Genomic DNA, 19,244 nt, shown 5'->3' with positions numbered 1-19,244 from the left:
GATGGCCGGGGAAATTACTGGTAACCATAAGGAGAAACAAGTAAAGAAACAGCCAGGCTGTGTTTGTACTCAGAAGTTGGAAACGTGAAGGATAACCAGACTGGGTTTCCAGTGGGTCTCGGCAAATGCAAGGTGCATCACAAATGCAAAGGGCCAGGAAATCTTGGCTCTAGAGGTCCCTGGAGTGTCATAGCAGTAATGACCACTAACGCCCTTTTCTTCACTTGGGGTGCTCCTTAGGGCTGACCTATCCCCGGTTTCTATATTTTAAGTCCCTCCTTAAATGCTACTCCTGCAGGAGGCATCACAATCCCCAAGGTCAGCAGTGCTCTCTTTGGCCTGAACTCCCAGAGCAATCTGTGCCTCTTTTATGGCATTTCTTATAGACTAACTTCAAAAACAGTTTGTGTGTTTGGGCCTTGCTCTTTTACTAAATCGTCAATTTTCAAAAGGCAGGCCCTGTAGCTTACTTATTATTTTGGGGGGGACCATGGTAGATTGCAGACTCTCACTGGTCCCAAAGCCAGCTACTGACACACTCCGCTGACACACTCCGTCTTTGTCATTTTCAGTGTATACGTCAAAGATGAAGTCATCCCACACACCATGAGAGTAGACAGCATGTCAAAGGGAAAGGCACATCTTTGCTTCACAACTTTTTTGGCTGTGGCGGCTTGTGGGATCTTAGTTCCCTGACCAGGGATTGAACCCAGGCCCCAGCAGTAAAAGCACCAAGTCCTAACCACTCGACCACCAGGGAATTCCCATGCTGCACAACTTTTCCACCTCCCAAAAGTTAACTGCACTGAAAGTTGCCCTGGTCTGCTCCAGTCCTTGTGATGGGTGACTGGTCCCTCCACATCAGAATTCACCTGCTCCCACCGCACTCTCCGACCATCCCTCCCCTTCTCCAGCAAGTCAGCCTTCCTAAGCTCTCTACCTGCTGAGAACCCAGCTTGGGTTAGAGAGTCCCTGAGTGATTAAAGAAAGGGTAGAAGACGCAGGGAGAGGAAGCACAGTGGCTCTGTGGACAGGAATCAGGTAGGTAGAAACATCTGTTTGCTCAGGGGCCGTGGAAATCTGCAGAGTCAGCCCCTTCAGCACATATGCTCCTATTTCACCGAGGTCTTACCTCCACGGAGATGCCTCGGGCACTGGGCCCCATTGTAACCGTGCCCACCTTCACTAGGAAGTCACAGTACTGGTAGCGGGTGCCCCGGGTCTCAATCTTGCTGGCCTTGGCACTCTGGAAAAAGCCCTTGAGCTTCACCATGAGCACATCAAAGTTGGTGTCAGCAACAAGGCAAGGGCCGTTCTCAAAGAGGGCGAAGCAGCTCAAAGGGTACTCGGAATTGTGCATCACATACATCAGCTTCCCGGCCTGACCTGCGAGGGACGGAGATGCTACTCAGTATCAAGACCTTCGTCAGCAAACCGCGGAGTAGAGTCCAATGCGCTGAACAAAGCCAGGTGGCAATCGAGCATCACCTCAACCGTCCTGGCGGGCAGTGGAGGGAAGCCCCTCGCCAACAGCCATTTCCAGAGAGGAAGGGAGAGGAAAAGGTGGCATGTGGTATAACCCACTGCTCTACAGAAAAAGGTGAGGGGCAAACGGGGAACTTCGACAGTGGATAATGGTTTAATTCTTAAGTTGAGTAATGGGCTCACAGATGGATGATTAAGGATGATGACTAATAACTCAGAGGATTTACATATGGTCTTTCGTACAGACAGGTATCACATATTAAGGAAAATAAAAGTAACAGCATTTGAGCACACCAAACGAAGCAGCTGCTCTCTTTTCTGTCCATCCCTACCTTCCTTGGCCTCCTCCCTCTTTGAAACATAGGAAGTGGCCCCACAGAAGAGTATCTGAGCACGAGGCTGGAAAGGGAGGTCAGAGCCTTCTCTTCCATGCCCAAGTTCATTTAAAAAAATTTTTTTTTAAACATTTAAAAAAATATATTTATTTGGGGCTTCCCTGGTGGCACAGTGGTTGAGAGTCCGCCTGCCGATGCAGGGGACACGGGTTCGTGCCCCGGTCCGGGAGGATCCCGCATGCCGTGGAGCGGCTGGGCCCGTGAGACATGGCCGCTGAGGCTGCGCTCCACAGCGGGAGAGGCCACAACAGTTAGAGGCCTGCGTACTGCAAAAAAAAAAAAAAAAATATATATATATATATATATATATTTGTTCTTATTTATTTATTTATTTATTTAGGCTGTGCTGGGTCTTAGTTGAGGCACACGGGATCCAGGATGCGGACTTCTTAGTTGCAGCATGTGGGATCTAGTTCCCCAACCAGGGATCCAACCCACAGCCCCTGCATTGGAAGGCAAAGTCTCAACCACTGGACTGCCAGGGAAGGCCCTGTGCCCAAGTTCAGACTTCACCCTGAAGGCAACGGGGAGCCTTTGGAGTATTTTAAGACATCTAGCCGGCTTGGGAAGCAAGCAGCACAACTACAGCACAAAGAACTCAGGATCTAGAATCACAAGATCCAGTTTCAAATCCCAGCTCACCCATTCCAGTTTCTGAGAAATGAGTTTTCTCACTGATTACTATAGGTTTCCTGCAAGAAGGAAGGGAAGCTGTATAGATTTTTAGTTAAGTAGAAAATGGAAGAAGGCAAAAAATGGGAAGCAAGGTTTGTTCACTACAAGAGTTAATGGACAGACTGCCACAACCCCAAATATTTATTAAGTACTTAAACTATCCCCAACACTGTGCCAGGGTTTAAGAGGCACACAAGCAGAGGGCTTGGCCCCTGGCCTCAAGAAGCTGACAATCTCACTAAAGATAGGTGGAAAACTCTTTAGAAGACCATAAAACGAAAGTGCTTGCCTGGGAGAGACCAGAAGTCTTGAGAAGGAAGGAAAGACTTCAGGGAAGGAAGTGATCAAAGTGGGCAAGAGTCACCAGGAAAAACTTTCATGGAAAAACCAGGTTATGAAGAGAGGGTGGGATTCAGGCAGGGATGAGAGCGCAGCGATGGGAAAGAGTGAGGAGACAGGTGGGGGGCGCTGTGACCTCCACACAGGCCTCCACTGTGCTGCCACTTCCTGAACACACCAGGCTCCACACCAGCCTCCCCCCACGCCCTCCCCACTGCCTGCTGCAAATTCACACCTTTCATCTGAGAAATCCAGTTCAAAACATTTCAACCCTCCAGTAAAAAGACATCCAAAGCCAATCTGGCATTCTGTTCCTGTGCAGACTCACTGTGATTACATGCTTAGTTCATACTACGGGAGTCTGCAGGTGTTCTTACTGTCTCGAAAACAGTCGAAAGGCAACTAAAGATTTGGGTCCCAGATCAGCAGCACCAACCACCACTTGGGAACCTGTTAGAAATGCAAATTCTCCGCCCCACCCCCTACCTACTGGGTCAGAAACTCGTGAGGGGTGGTGGGGGGGGTCGATCTGAGGGCCTTCCCACCCTCCAGGTGATGCTAACGCTAGTCAATGTGAGAACTTCTGACCTAAAGACACGGAACCAGTAAAGCAGCAGAACCGGAACTCCAATCCAGGCCTTCTGAGCTCCTTCCATTCTACCCCACTGCCTGCTGAGAATGTGCTGTTTTTCCACCTAGACTGTAGTTCCTTGAAAGTAAAGGTCTGATGAGGAAAACAGAGCCCAGGCCAAAGAGCTTCTCAGAAGTAGCATGCTATCTTATGTCTATATACAAGTGTTTTGTTTTCCAAATGCTTTCATAACCGTTCTCTCTTTTGATTCCTTGTATTCTTCCTATTGCAGTCAAAACAAATGTTAACACTGCAATTTTACTGATGATGAAATTCAGTTCAGTTCTTAGCTACCATTTACTAGACATTTATTCCATGACAACCTTTGTTCTAAGTGCTTTGCATGTATTAACTTATTTAACTAGCACAACAACACTAGGAGGTAAATACTGTGATTATCTTCATTTTGCAGATAAGAAAACTGTATTGGGAAGGGTGCAAAAAACATAGCCCCCACTAGACAGTTTCATTAGAGGGGATTTAATACAGGGAATGAAGTACAGGGGTTGGAATAACTGAAAAATCGAATGGAATGGTGAAGCCACCCAAAGATTAGCAACACAGGGAGCCACTACCATCCCTAAGGCTGGAAGAAAAAAGAGAAGATGTGCTGTTACGAGAGCCAGGAACAAGGGCTGCTGAACAGGAGCTAGAACCAAGGAAGAAACAACAGCCAGAGACACAGCCCAAGGCAGAGGGAGAGGGAGAGAGAGACTGTGGACTCTCTTTCTTCCATCCTCGAATCTTCCCCCGTGCCTCTCACTGGCCAAAGATAACTTACAGGAGGCCTTACAAATGTAGTTTGCAGGAGAAGTGCAGGGAATGGATCCCTGGGGAAACAGGCAAGTGACCAGCATAAGAACAGTCACAGGTTGCGGGAATAACCTAAAGTTGCAGTTAGTTGTGGCAGAGCCAGGACTCAGCTGTCCGGTTCCATGACCTAGGCTCTTAGTCACTGTGCTATGGAACCGTCCAAAATCAAGTTACTACAGAGCCAAGACTAAGAGAACCCAGGTTCCCTAATTCCTATCCAAAAATCCTCTTTACCTCCCTAACATCACCAACCACAGCCCATCTCACCTTGAAATGCATTTAAAACAAAAGCTGTTTCACTGATCAAGGTTATGCTAAGGAGGTAGCCAAGGCCACTGGCTAGGTGTGGGAAACAGGAAGCCTTTCTACAAAAGTTCCCAAAACTCTAAAGCTCCAAGAGAATCATATGCAAAGCCTTCTGAGCCTCAAAGGAGTCTTTCTCAATTTTAAGGGTGCATGAAGACCATCTGTGGGGCTTATTATAATGTAGATTATGACTGATTACCAGTCAGTCGGTAAGCGGGGGTGGGGTGGGGGGGTGCGCCAGGAACCTGCACCTTTAACAAGTAACCCAGAGGATTTTGAGGCAATTCGTCGGTGACCAACACTCTGAGAAACACTGTTTTAAAAGTGCAAAGTGCAAAAAGACTACAACACAGGCCCAGTCTAAGAGATGAAGCCAAAAATTAATGAATTCAGAAACTCATCTGCCACATGTCCACGAATACCACCCTCAGCAGAAGAGCAGAAAGGTTTCAATGAACATGAATGTCTATTAACTCCACGCCAGGTTCCAGCCATCCCATAGACCAATCTCTCACTGACCTTGGCTGCCAAGGGTAGAGGCAGCCGTGTGGTAGGTCTCACAGTCCACACAAAATGTTCCTTGCTTCTCTGCTCCAAGCATCTCCAATTTCCGGGTGAGGAGCTCCACGGTCTGCTGGACACTCTTGCCCTCGGCCACGGGCATCTGGGACACACTGGAAGGGAGAGGACCAAAATCATCATGCACGTGTACTCATTGAGTCACTCACTCACCCGCAGAATCACAGCTCATCAGGGCCAGTAGTTACCTTAGTCACCATCAACCCAGACCTCCTCATTTTAAAGACAGGGAAACAGAGGCCCACAGTCCCTGAGAGCTTTGCTAAGAACCAGAGCAGGTCTCAGGACTCAGGTCTATGGCAACAGCATTTCCCGAGTGTGGTATGTGTGTCAATGTTCAAGAGAAGATTTTAGGTGGCATACAGACTGAGCATGCAGTAACACTGAATTATACGATGAGAAAGGGATTTCCTCTGCGTTTCTTTCAGCTCTGACTACATCAAAGACAAAGCCTCAACTTGGGGTTATTATGTTTTTACCAACTCTCTAACACTTTGCACGTGGGCTGTCCAGCACAGTAGCCACAAGCCACATGCGGCTATTTACACTTAAGCAAATAAAACAAAGTAAAACTTCAACTCCTCAGCTGCACACTACCCACATTTCAAGGGTTCGACAGCCACACATGACTGGGGGCTAGTGTACTGGGTAGTGCTGACACAGAACATTTCCATTGATGCGGAAAGTTCTAAGGATCCTGGGATCAAAGAGAAAGCAAGCCTCAAGTTTCTAATCTTTGGGAGTGAGAGGCAACAGTACGTACAAGAATTTAACCAAAACAATGAAACAAAAAGTTATTTCCAAGATTTCCTTCTATGGTGAGTGAAACTAGCTTCCCCTTCAGAGCGGTAGGAAACGATCACCAAGCACCAACTATGTGCCAGGCAGTGTCCAAAGGTCTTTAGATAAATTAACTCTTTGAATCTTCACATCAACCTTATAAGATATAATATTATTATCTCTTCATTGTCAATGAGGAAACTGAAGTACAGAGGGGTTGAATAACTCACACAAGGTCACAAAGCTTAGTGTGGGGTGGCGTGACCAAATTTCAAAGCCAGGCGAGCTGGCTCCATATCTGTGCTCTTAACCAGTCTACCAGAATGCTTCCCCAGGAATACAGTTGTCTGTTAAAATACTTCTAAGGAAAAGAAACAGAATCCAAAGAAGACATTAATAAATAATAGTTCAGGGGACTTCCCTGGTGGCACAGTGGTTAAGAATCCGTCTGTCAATGCAGGGGACACGGGTTCGAGTCCTAGTCCGGGCAGATCCCACATGCCGTGGAGCAACTAAGCCCGTGCGCCACAACTACTGAGCCTGCGCTCTAGAGCCTGCGAGCCACAATTACTGAGCCCGCGTGCCACAACTACTGAAGCCCGCGTGCCTACTGACGCCCACGTGCCTAGAGCCCGTGCTCTGCAACAAGAGAAGCCACCACAATGAGAAGCCCGCACAAGGCAATGAAGAGCAGCCCCCGCTCACAGCAACTAGCGAAAGCCCACGTGCAGCAACGAAGACCCAACGCAGCCAAAAAATAAATTAAATAAACAAATAAATAATAGTTCAAGTGCTACATGACTAAATAAAAATCATAAATACAGTCATACGTGGCTGAATTTGGGGAGACACTGCATTGCTTTATGATCAATCATAATCAACTAAATGAAGCTATAAAAACAGAGTCCTACTGTTGCTAAAAAATTGTCACTACTCTCCATCAGAAAAAGCACTAACAAGCAATGATGATGATGCTTATGTGCCTGATTTTGAAATAAAAGAGAACCCCTGGGACTTCCCTGGCAGTCCAATGGTTAAGAATCTGCACTTCCAATGCAGGGGGCGAGGGTTCGATCTTAGTTCTTAGGGGAACTAAGATCCCACATGGCACAGCGGAGGCCAAAAAAAAAAAAGAATCCCTAAGGTAATGCTACCGGGGTCAGAAGTCCTAGAAGGCTGAAAAACTTGAGAAGCATCCCAACCGACAGAGAGCCCTTTCCCTCTGTCTGCCTTCTGCACTGAAAGAACAGGGTTCCATGCCTCTGTGCAGCAAACTTTTTTTTTTGGCTGCGCCCCGCGGCATACCAGATCTTAGTTCCGCGAACGTTCCGCAAACAGGGAGGCGCGGAACTCTTAGTTTCCTGCAGTGGAAGCGTGGAGTCTTAACCACTGGACCGCCAGGGAAGTCCTCAGCAAACTTTTCATTCACGTTCCTCACATCCTTCTTACACTAAAGGACTTCGAAGGAAACTCATGATGTCAACTGCAGGAAGCAAATGTGCAGTCCCTGACAAATCTGCAAGACCTGGGCTACCAGGAGGACGAGTTCCCACAGGCTCTTATATGAAAAGCCTAGAGCCACTGACTTCAGATACCCTGGCCTCTAGCCCTCTCTGACCAGAAGGATGCTCAAGATATATATATATATATATATATATATATATATATATATATATATATATATATATATTTTAAAGCCCTGAAATCTAGCATTTTGGAACTAATGCCTCCAAGAAAATTAGGCCCATATCTTTCCCTGCCACACTGACTTATAACATGTTAGAGATAATAAGTCCATAGAAACTAAACCAACCATGGAATTAAACATAGTAAGAAACAGGTCCTGAAGAGGTGATGTGCCTGGAATCCCAATCTCCTAATTCCCAATAGCTTCTTTTTTTCCTCTAGCCCCAAGATCTTAAAATGGCCAAACTAGGACCATACACAGGCTGGTGTAACCGCATTTAGTGGCTGTAGGGAGGGGCAGGCGAAAACCTTAAAAAGATACTGTCTGCCTGTTGCCTATCCCCCACCATCCAGCCCTGCCTGCAAATGGGTCCTAGTCCCGATATCCTACTTCCGACCCTAAAGTTCCACCCCGGGCAGTACTATGGCCTCACGGGCAGCAAAACGTACCAAGAACAAGGGAAGGAGGTACACGACAATTGATGGGTTCTTAAGATAAAACCTTTTACCTGCCGCCTTCCAGGAGGAAGGGGCGCATCTCCGAGGGAAAAGTCCCGCAGATTCCGCAGCCCTCACGGTGGCCCCCTCACCCACACAACACGAGGACATCTTGCTCAGCTCCCGGGGGGTGGCGGACCCCGGTCCCGATCCTCCTCCCGGGTACACTGGAGGTTCCGAGGGCCTTCAAGACGGCAAGCCCCGCCCCCACAAAATCCCTTGAAGTCCTACCAAGTCACTCCCATGGTGTCGGGCCAGGATGATGGGAGGATCAAACAACTGAAATGCAGTACTCTCCGGCAGCCCACACGAGGTGAAGCAGCCCAACTAACGCAAGCTCCAGAGCAGGGAGACGCTCCGGAAATAACGTAAAAACAGAACGCCGAGTCGTCTAGCTCACGAGGAAAAGGGGCGTGTCTAGGCGCCCCAGTGACGTCACTGCCTGACACCACCACCACACCCCCCCCCGACTTCCCGTTCGGGGAATTTCCGTTCGACTGGGAACACTGGGCCTAGATCCATGAAGCTAGGAAAGCGTGGCTCGGACTGCCACCACTTAGAGAAGCCAACATTAAATGCAATGAGTTTATTAGGGAATCCAGCTCCAGGACCCGTGAGCTCTTTTAGGCGATAGGGCGGCGCTGGTGGCAGTCCCGGCCTCCCAACGCGAGGGGGCGCTGTGAGCTCCGTGTGGCATCTTGGGCGCTGGGAGGTTACTGCACAAGCGCATTCAGGGCTTTTTCCTCCATCCACACGTGTGAAACTTCCCGGCAAGGCTCTCGAGAAAAATGCCCAAATTGAAAGCGGCTCGTGGGGCCGGGGGTCAGGAAAAGCATGCGCCCCTGGCCGAGCAAATCCTGGCTAGGGACGCGGTGCGGGCAGGGGCCCGGGAAAAGCGACGGGGTCGTGGAACCGGAGAAGAGGAGGAAGAGTACGTGGGGCCCCGGCTGACCCGACGGATTTTGCAGCAAGCGCGGCAACAGCAAGAGGAGCTCGAGGCCGAGCATGGGACCGGGGGCAGGCCCGCGGCGCCGCGGGAGCGCACCACGCGGCTGGGTGAGTGGCCGGGGTGGGTACGAGGAAGAGGGTGGGTAGCTGGGGTGGATGGCTGAAAGGTTCCGGAAGGGGAATAGCTTGGAATAGAAAAACAGGGGGCCGTATTACACTCTTGCAAAGGTAATGGAATGGGACACCCAGCCCTGAGGCGGAATGAGGGTGGCCAGTGTCCTCCACTCCCACTCCTAGTTTTAGGCACTCGCTTTTAGGCACCCCCAAGGTTAGGCCAACAGGATGTGGTTGCTCACGCCACTAAGTTCTGCTAGTATTTATCCATTTGTTCTGTAAATACTTATGGGATGTCTAGTATGTACATTCCACTGTGCTAGGAGTTTAGATGGTATAGGTAAAAAAGTAAACAAGATAGACGAATACCTGACTTCAGGATCTTACAATCTAGCCCAGAAGAGAGACGATGAAATGGACAATTAGAATAATGCACTCCGTGATAAAGTGTAGTTTCTCTGATAACAATTGCATTAGTCTTGGGGGTCAGGCTTCCCAGATTGCTTGGCCTTTGTGCTAAGACCTGAAAAGTGGGGAGTGCTCTGAGCACAAAGAACAATATTGATTAGGGGCTAAAGAGGGAGAGAGATTAATTAAAAGGTGGTCAGTTTTTTTCTTATTAGGCTGGGAGTGTTGACCTCCAAGTTGCTTAATCTGTTTCTCAGCTCTCATCTTTCATTTGTCCTGTGAGCAGTATTCGCAATGGAACACTAGCCTCTTGACTACAGTATCTTTACTTGACTTCTAAGACATCACATACCTGTTTTACATCTTCCTCACCTCTCAGTAGCCTTTGCAGGCTCCTCTTTTGCCACCAACCTCTTGCAGTGGCATAGGGTTCCATCCTTGGACCTCTTGTCTTCACTTCTGTTCACTGCTCTGGTGCTATCATCAGTTTCCAGGTTTAAATACCATGTATTTGGTAACTGCTTCCCAGTTCATATTCTAACCCTGATCTTTTCCATGAAACCCAGATTCTTATATTTCAGCTACCTCTTCAGCCTCTCCAGTTTGAAGTCTGAGACATCTCAAATTTCACATGTCCAGAACAGAAATCCTGACCATCTTGCCAAACCTCCACCCACAGTCTCCTTCGTCTCAGTTAATGGCATGATGTCCTTCCATTTGCTCCAGACAGAAACCTTGGACTGCTCTCTTCCTCACTCCACGTCTGATCTATTAGGAAGTCCTGTTGACTCTACCTTAAAAATATATCCAGAATCAGATCACTTCTCACCATCTGGGAACAGCATCCTGTTCAAACCACCATGATCTCTCACCTGGATGGTTGCAGTAGCCTGCTAATTAGTATCCCATACCCGCTACAGTCCACTCAGCTCCACAGCTCGAGGATTACAGTGGTCTACAAAGACCTGTGTGATCTATACCTTTTGTCAGTCTGACCTTTTCTGCTTCCCCTAGGCCTGCTCTGAGCACTCCATTAAAAATTGCAACACCCCCACCCCTGTCTCCACACTCCAGCTTCTCTCTTCTGCTACGTTTCTTTTGTCGTGGCATTTGTCTTTTTTAAACGTAATATATGTCATTAGTTCATCGTCTGTTTCCGCCATTAGAATGTAAGCTCTATAAGGGCAGAATGTTTTTGTTTCTCTTGTTCGCTTATATTCCAGCACCCAGAACAGTGCCTCACTTACAGCAGGCACTCGTTTGCTGAATGAATGATGGTGAGGTAGGTCAGAGCGAGAGCTACAAATGACTTGTAGGCTGCCCTGAAGACAATGGGGAGCTATTGGAGACTATGGGGACCAGTTAGGGGATTGTCGAATTAATCCAGGCAACAGGTGATAACTGACCTAGGCTTTGATGGGGGCGTGAAGGCTTTAAGAGGGATTCTGTGAGGTACAATGGAATAGGACTTGGTAATTGATTGGATGTTTTGAGTGAGGGCAGGGGACAAGGCAGGCCTGCTGCCCAGGCTCTGGCTTAGTATTGGCTGGATGGTGGTGCTATTTACTTAGATGTGGAACACAGTGAGTAGTGTAGACCTAGGAGGGAAAGGGAGTGAGTGTGGTTGATGACAGGTGAAGGTTGAAGTGCCTGTGGGTCATCCATGACCCAGCTCTGCAGGAGGCAGCTGGAGTTAGGGTCTGGAGCAAAGGGAGGTCCACCTACAGGTACAGATTTGGGAGTTAGCATGTGGAGACAAAAGATCTAGTACGTGTTCCCCTCCCCCCTTATTTAGCTTTTATCACACAGTCTCTGTTCTTAATGACCTGTTCATGTGTGGCGTTTTATCTCCCCACTTAGATTATTACCTCCCTTTTCAGACGCCCAGCCAGCTGTAGTCTTCCAATAATCGGTTATTCAGATGGGTTGGTCTGTTGAAATCTGAACTCACTGCCCGGCCTCACTTTACCCATCTAGCCTTATTTCTTGCAACTGTCTACACTCTTGGGTTTTTTTTTTTTTTTAAACCATTGATTATACACTTTTAAAGTTTTGTTTATTTATTTATTGGCCGCACCGTGCAGCTTGCAAGATCTTAGTTCCCTGGTCAGGGATTGAACCCTCGCCCTCAGCAGTGAGAGCGCAGAGTGCTAACCACTGGACCACCAGGGAATTCCCAACAGACACTCTTGTAACGAAGCCCTCTTGCCAGTGTTGTTACCCAGGTCTGGAAAACACGCCTTCATTTCCCATATTGCCTATCCAGAGCCTAACCATCCTCTGCACTCATCATCTTCTGGGTGCCTGTGGTATATACCATTTCTGCCACTCATTTTGGCACATAATCAAGCCCTACCATGCGTGTAAAAGAGGTGAAGAATGCACAGTCTAGACCTAGATCGCCTGCCTTAGGCAAGTCCCTTACCTTTCCTGCGCTTCAGCATCCCCATCTGAAACTGGGTATAATCATAGTCCCTATTTCTTGGGTTTATGATGGTTACGTACAGTGTTTAGAAGAGTTTGTGCTATATAACTGAGTATAGTGTGTTAACTGTTATTTACTACTATCACTGTCTCATTGGTTCATATGTGTACATTTTGTTTCTCAAGCAAGATTGTGCGCCACCCAGGGACTGGAAGGTAGCATTTGCATCACCTGTTTCACTTTGCACGTCTGTGTCTATTACAAGCCAGCCCTGGACCATATACATGATGGTTAACCTCTGAATTCCTAAGCCATCGCTTACCTTGCTCACCCATTTCATCTCCCCTCTTCTGAGTCCAGGAGTGCCACAGGATGGATCAGATGACGAGGAGTGGCCCACTCTGGAGAAGGCTGCCACCATGACAGGGCCAGACTACCACGCGGAGGTGGTTGTGGACCCCGAGGATGAGCGGGCCATTGAGATGTTCATGAACAAGAACCCTCCTGCCAGGTAGGGCTGGCACGGCCTGGGATTTGGGAGAGTGGGTCCTGGTAGCAACTTTATAGAGAAGAAACTTTATATGCAGAGAAGCGTGTGTCCTGGCAGTGTTTTGATTCTGCTCCTTTGGGAAGGGCCTGAGCATTGCGAGTTGTGGGGAACCGCCTTGACAAAAGTGGCCCATCCTCAAAGGACTGTTCTTAATGAGAATGACCCAGACTCAAAATACCTCCTCCCCCCTCTGTCTGCCTGCCTTAGAACTGCCTGGATTACCTGGGCAAACAGTTGCAGGCCTTGTTCTCTCTCTGGGTGATCTGTCCCATTGCATTTGGTCTTGGTGTGCTCAGTTTTCTTAGTGGTGAGCTCAGTTTCCTTGGCCACATCTTTTTCATACCCTAAGCTTCATTTTATCCAGGGTTTTCCAGCCCCAGCACTTCTGCATTTTGGGCTGGATAATTCTCTTCTGTGGAGGCTGTCCTGTGCAATTTAGGATGTCTAGCAGCATCCCTGACTTGTATCCACTAGATACCAGTAGTGACCGTCCCCCCAGCTGTAATGACCAAAAATTGTCTCCAGACGTTGCCAGATGTCCCCCAGGGGGCACCCCACAGTTAGAACCACTAACTCATTCTCATCTGTAGTAAATGCTAGGTCCAAAACATGCAGGCTTTCAAGCTCCTGTGTTCAAACTCTGGAGCCCGTGGATTTTGGCCCAGGAGAGGGGAGTCTAGGATAAGGGCCCTCGACCAGTTCATTCTCACCATGTGATGTTAATGTGACATTGTTCTTGGTTCTTCAGGCTCTTGGGTTCATGCATGTCTCATTGCTAGTAATACTGTGGGAAGGCAGGGAGGCTGAATGACAAGTTCCATGGCCGTGTATTTGAGAGGCAGGATGAAGCCGTGAGCCCCTTTCCCAGTGTGATGCGCAGCAGCTGAGGTGGATGTTACAAAGTGCGTGCTGGTCCCACCAGAGAGCCTCTCAGGTTCCCACCCAGCGGCTGTAACTCCTCTTTCGCAGCCCATTCTGACAAGCTTGGCAAGATGGTTTTCCAGCTTGTTGTCAACAGAAAAGTAAAGCTACTAGGAACAGGGGCTCCTGACAGTCTTGAGGGGTGACAGCTGGCATCTTCAGAGAGCAGGCTAGATCCACGTGAGCTCAGCAGTCAGAGGCCATTTAGTTTGGGGGCACATATGTACTGTAAGGTGCCTGACCTTCAGAACCTGAAAGACCAGGCTTTGACTCTTTCCCCTCCTCGTGAGCTGTGAGACCTTGGGTGAGTTACTAACCCCTCTGCATATCGGTTCCCATGTCTGAGTAATGGGAATAACAATACCTCGCGTGGGTGTCACACAGACACTGTGAGGGCACATCTGGGAAGTCCTGCCCTGGGAAGACAGGAGCCATGTTTGTTTTGTTTTAATTAATTTTTATTGGAGTATAGTTGCTTTACAAGGTTGTGTTAATTTCTACTGTACAGCAAAGTGAATCAGCTATATGTGTACATATATCCCCTCTTTTTTGCATTTCCTTCCCATTTAGGTCACCACAGAGCATTGAGTAGAGTTCCGTGTGCTATACAGTAGGTTCTCATTAGTTATCTTTTTTTTTTTTTTTTTTTTGCGGTACACGGGCCTCTCACTGCTGTGGCCTCTCCTGTTGCGGAGCACAGGCTCCGGACGTGCAGGCTCAGCGGCCATGGCTTACGGGCCCAGCCGCTCCGCGGCATCTGGGATCTTCCCGGACCGGGGCACGAACCCGTGTCCCCTGCATTGGCAGGCGGACTCTCAACCACTGTGCCACCAGGGAAGCCCTAGTTATCTATTTTAAGGAGCCATTTTAAATAGACTTCAGCAGACCCTGGAGACACCTTTATTGCACCAAAGCCCAATGTAATGATAATTCTGAATCATCACGGTCTGATTGTGCTTAAGGAGGCTGGGAAAAAAAGATCTTTCATCTTGGACCTCTTTCCATAAACTTTAATAAATTAAAAGGGGGGTAAGTATGTGCCATCGTCTCTCCCTAATGGTCCCAGCTACCAGAAATCTTGGTATATAATTGAGGTGTGTCTGGTACTCTGGAGAGGTCAGACCAGGGTTTTATAACTGGAGAGTCCTCAGCACACTGGCAGCATGTGATGGATGTGTTTGAAATAGGAACACTTGTCACAAACTTATTACTACTATCACTGATAGTTCCAGGTAGAGTACGTACGCTAACTTTTTTACTCCTCATGTTAACTTTATGAGAGTAGGTACTGTTATTATCCCTGTTTTACAGGGGAGGGAGCTGAGGCATAGAGAGGCAGAGTAGCATGCCCAGCGTCAGGCAGGGAGCAGAGGAGCCAGGACCTGAACCCAGGCAGGTTGACTTCAGAGGCTAGGTTCCTCGCCTCCACACACGACTGTCAGCTCCATCCTGAGCTGAATGACTGACTGCCAGGTCTTCTGTGCTGGGTTGTTGGGCCCAGAGGGGACTGAGGTCACGTGTCCCAACAAGATTGCAAGTTTATCGGGGCTCTCAAGGGACCGCGTGGGGAGTCAAGAGCTTCCTGGACTGAGAGCACGGCACTCCCACCCATTCCCTCCCTTTCTCCCAGACGCACCCTAGCTGACATCATCATGGAGAAGTTAACTGAGAAGCAGACGGAAGTCGAGACGGTCATGTCCGAGGTGTCAGGCTTCCCTGTGCCCCAGCTGGACCCCCGGGTCCTGGAGGTCTACAGAGGGGTCCGGGAGGTAAGAGCTGAGAGGAGAGCTGTGATGGGACTCCCTCACAGGGGCTTTGGGTGCCCACATCTCTCGTAGAAATAAGGCCTGGTGGCTGAGAGCGGGCTCAGGGGTCAGAGTGCACAGCTCCAGGGTCCTGCTCTCCTGCTTACGTGACTCTCTGGTCTCAGTTTCCCCACTGGAAAATGAGGATGATAATAGCACCTCCTCACAGGGTGGTTGTGAGGATTAAGTGAGTTAATGTATGAAAGGCACCCAGACAAGTGCCTGGCACCCGGCACCTGGTAAACATCGTGTATGTTAATGACGATGATTTTGTTCTCTCATCATCAGGTGTTGTCTAAGTACCGCAGTGGGAAACTGCCCAAGGCATTTAAGATCATCCCTGCCCTCTCCAACTGGGAGCAAATCCTCTACGTCACAGAGCCTGAGGCCTGGACCGCTGCTGCCATGTACCAAGCCACGAGGTAGAGCAGATGGGGGTCAGGGCTGCTTTGGGTCTGTAGGGAAGGGCTGGGTGTGGGAAGGGCAGGCTTCCCTTCCCTTTGCCATTACATCCTAGCTTTGCCCCCACAGCGCTGTCTTATGCTTCTTTATGTCATCATTTTCCCAGCTCTTTCTGTTTCCTGTTTTGGAGCCGAGACCCTGTTAAGAATATCTTGAGATGACTTTCCAGGGGAGAGGCTCAAAACTACCAGGATACAACCCTAGGGTGTCAGGGTGGCCTCAAAAGTCTGTGGCTCCCCAGGCATGCACAAGTCCCTGGTGACAGCAGGACAGAGGGACCCATGATGGAGAGGGGATGGTGAACAGCTGGGTACCTGTCTGCCTGGGAGAGCTCTGGCTCACCCCAAACACAGACAGTGTTCACCCTGTTTGGGTACATCTCGTAGCCCCTCCTGTTCCCTCTCTCATCTGACCTGGGTGTTGCATGCACCCAGCTCGCTTCACACACCCTCGATCTCTTGCATGTACCATCCACATTGATATTTAAAAGGCGAGCTCCAGACTATCAGGTGACCTGGGATCTCCCCCCTTTCCTCCAAAAACACTAGGATTTTCGCCTCTAACCTAAAGGAACGTATGGCCCAGCGCTTCTATAACCTGGTCCTGCTCCCCCGGGTGCGAGATGACATTGCTGAGTACAAGCGACTCAACTTCCACCTCTACATGGCACTGAAGAAGGCTCTATTCAAGCCTGGAGCCTGGTTTAAAGGTGGGAACCCAGGAGGCACTTACGAAAGGGAGGGGCTGGAGCTCCTGCAGTACCTCCTTTCTCTCACTCTGGGCTTAGAGTGACTGCCCCTCTGCCCCTCCCCAGGCATCCTGATCCCGCTGTGCGAGTCGGGCACCTGTACCCTCCGGGAAGCCATCATCGTGGGCAGCATCATCACCAAGTGCTCCATCCCTGTGTTGCACTCCAGGTAGTGTCGGTGGGGGTGGAGGACCACTGGTTGGCGGATCTCCGCACGGCAGAGTCCCAGGACTGGGGATGGGGGGGGCAGAGTGGGGAAGGAGCTAAGCATAGCCCTGGGTTTGCAGCTCATTTAAGCCAGTGGGTGTATCGTTACTCCACAAGAATGTCAGTCCCACAGGAACAAGGTCCCAGGGCCTGGCACATGGTAGGTGCTCAGTAAATAGTTGAATGAATGAAAGAATGGGGAACATGGGAAGAAAGTAAGTTAGGGGTGGAGATCTCAGGACATTAGGACCTATTCTAGTTGAATACTGAGACAAGCAGTCTGAGCCAGACGTGGGGATTTGGCGTGAGTCAGCGTAGTGCTGGTAACTGGAGTCCAGGGAGTGAGACAGGGGAGGTGAAAAGAATGCCGGAGATTCCCCCTTTAGGGGTAGCACAGTGTAAGGGCCAGAAAAGGAGAAGCCTTCCTCCAGCGTTTCCCTACCTCCCTTCCCCACTAGTGCAGCCATGCTGAAAATCGCAGAGATGGAGTACAGCGGTGCCACCAGCATCTTCCTGAGGCTGCTGCTGGATAAGAAGTACGCGTTGCCCTACCGGGTGCTGGACGCCTTGGTCTTCCACTTCCTGGGTTTCCGGACGGAGAAGCGTGAGCTGCCCGTGCTCTGGCACCAGTGCCTCCTGACTTTGGTCCAGCGCTACAAGGCTGACCTGGCCACAGAGCAGAAGGAGGCCCTCCTGGAACTGCTTCGGCTGCAGCCCCATCCCCTGCTGTCCCCCGAGATCAGGCGTGAGCTTCAGAGTGCCATCCCCCGAGATGTAGAAGATGTTCCCATCACCATGGAGTGACGGAGCAGTGCTCGTCCTGGTCTGCAGGGCATGGGAGGACACCAGGATCCCTGCTGCTGACTAAAGGTGACACTGAGCCTTTATAGCCGAAGACCCAGTTCAGGGCCACGAGAGGTCACGGGCCTCTGATTCCCCAGTTCCTGACAGGGAGAACTGAGTCTGGCCGGCTCTCTCTTCCATTCTAGGCCTGCATCCCTGCTCAGTTCTGGGACCTGACTTGAAACTCCACAGCCTAACAGTCCCACTTCCCAGCTGGGGGTTGGAGTGGGTACTTTCTCTCAGGCTGTTGTGTCAGTTCACTGGGAGGTAGATAAAAACAAAAGGCAGGTATTTATTGAACTTCAGTGTTTTGATGTGGTGGATGGAGATCTTTCTGCTTTCCCTCTTTTGTGGAGGTGGGCACTGCATCCCTGCTCCTGTGTAGCAGTGGTTTCTTCCCCGGTTTACATGGGAGCCGTGCCCCCTCAGACAAGTTTGTTTCTCGAGGCTGTACCCACCCTGCCAGCCCCTAGAGGGCACAGCCTTTGCCTTCCCCTGACACAGCCTACTTTGGGAGAATGCCAGCAACCAGGAGGTTGTTCACAAGATGGTCTCAGCTGTGGTTGGAAGAGCTAGGAGAAAGCACCTAGAGGAAAGTGGAGATACAGAGGCGAGAAAGGTCAAGCTCGGGGTCACCGCCAGACCAGTGCCCTAACTTTCTTAGCTAATGAAAGCTTTAGACCAAGGGTTGGCAAACCAGGGTCACATGCCTGTTTCCTTATGGCCCGTGAGCTAAGAAGTTTTACATTTTTGAATGGCTAGGGAAAAAATTGAAAGAAGGGTATTTTGTGATAGGTGAAGATTATATGAAATTCAGATTTCAGTGTCCATAAATAAAGTTTTATTAAGATGCAGCCACACCCATCCATTTCCAGGTTCTCTCTGGCTGCTTTCATGCCACAGCAGCAGAGGCGAGTACAGTCTGGCTAGAACCCTTGTTACGTGCTCTGGAGAATGTGAATTCGTTCCAGCCTAATTACTGTATTTGGGAGGAATTTGATCATAAAGCAAATTTCACATTTATATGCAGTTTTGTCTTTGAGAAACACTAGGTGAAAGCAGAAAACTGTACCCGGCTGAGCTGAGCCAGATGATACACGGAACGCACATACCTCAGACATGTGCGAGCGACACCAGTTCACCTTGCGGGTTGGTACCACACCCACATCTGGTGTTACAACCCGCCTTCCACATCCTTCCGACCTCCACTTCCACAGCAGACTTCAGGTGTTGTTTGTTTTTCAAGATAAAGGGCCATGTTTATTGCAGTATGTGTTTTTAACCATTTAATGGGTAAAAGCACTATCTTTCCTTTTTTTAAAAGAGAAGTCTCCCTCATTAAGTATGAGTATAGTGCCTCAAGCCCCATTTTCCCCATAAGCCCTGTGGTTTTTATTGTGCAATTTTGCATGGTGCGGTGATTTTAGGAATGCATAGATCACGTTATGAAGCAAAACTGACTGTATGTGGGGCAGAGACCATATGGCCCACAAAACCTAAAGTATTTACTCTGGTCCTTTACAGAAAAGGCTTGGCGACCCCTACTTGAGACCACTGATTTCCACCCTCTAGATACAGGCTTTTGCCCACACTGCCATCCAATCCAAGAAGCCAAAGAGAGTTTTA

At 49.3% G+C, this 19,244-nt stretch overlaps 2 protein-coding genes across 3 annotated transcripts in view; one reads left to right on the top strand and one right to left on the bottom strand.

The window, feature by feature from the left end:
• MED20 (mediator complex subunit 20) overlaps window positions 1-8,536 on the bottom strand; it is a 43,076-nt gene extending 34,540 nt beyond the window's left edge. For both annotated transcript variants that reach the window (XR_014297369.1, XM_082664589.1), the window contains exons 1-3: window positions 8,419-8,536; window positions 5,164-5,318; window positions 1,133-1,386 (exon numbers count right to left, since the gene is read on the bottom strand). Coding sequence is in view for 1 of the 2 variants with exons in the window: in XM_082664589.1 (XP_082520715.1) it covers window positions 1,133-1,386; window positions 5,164-5,318; window positions 8,419-8,432 (423 nt within the window). In the remaining variant the exon portion in view is untranslated. The remainder of the gene's footprint in view (window positions 1-1,132; window positions 1,387-5,163; window positions 5,319-8,418) is intronic.
• Window positions 8,537-8,964: 428 nt separating this feature from the next.
• On the top strand, window positions 8,965-18,855 carry BYSL (bystin like). The gene is made up of 7 exons (XM_082664042.1): window positions 8,965-9,243; window positions 12,443-12,593; window positions 15,184-15,322; window positions 15,647-15,780; window positions 16,369-16,529; window positions 16,635-16,737; window positions 17,234-18,855. The coding sequence occupies exons 1-7, from the start codon at window positions 8,976-8,978 to the stop codon at window positions 17,577-17,579; spliced, it is 1,302 nt and encodes a 433-aa protein (XP_082520168.1). The 5' UTR covers window positions 8,965-8,975; the 3' UTR covers window positions 17,580-18,855.
• Window positions 18,856-19,244: the final 389 nt, after the last annotated feature.

The sequence above is a fragment of the Grampus griseus genome (genome assembly GCF_964374135.1).
Source record: "Grampus griseus genome assembly, chromosome: 10".
NCBI lineage: Eukaryota > Metazoa > Chordata > Mammalia > Artiodactyla > Delphinidae > Grampus > Grampus griseus.
Note: the sequence above shows the minus strand (reverse complement) of the source record. Positions and strands in the feature narration are given on the sequence as shown.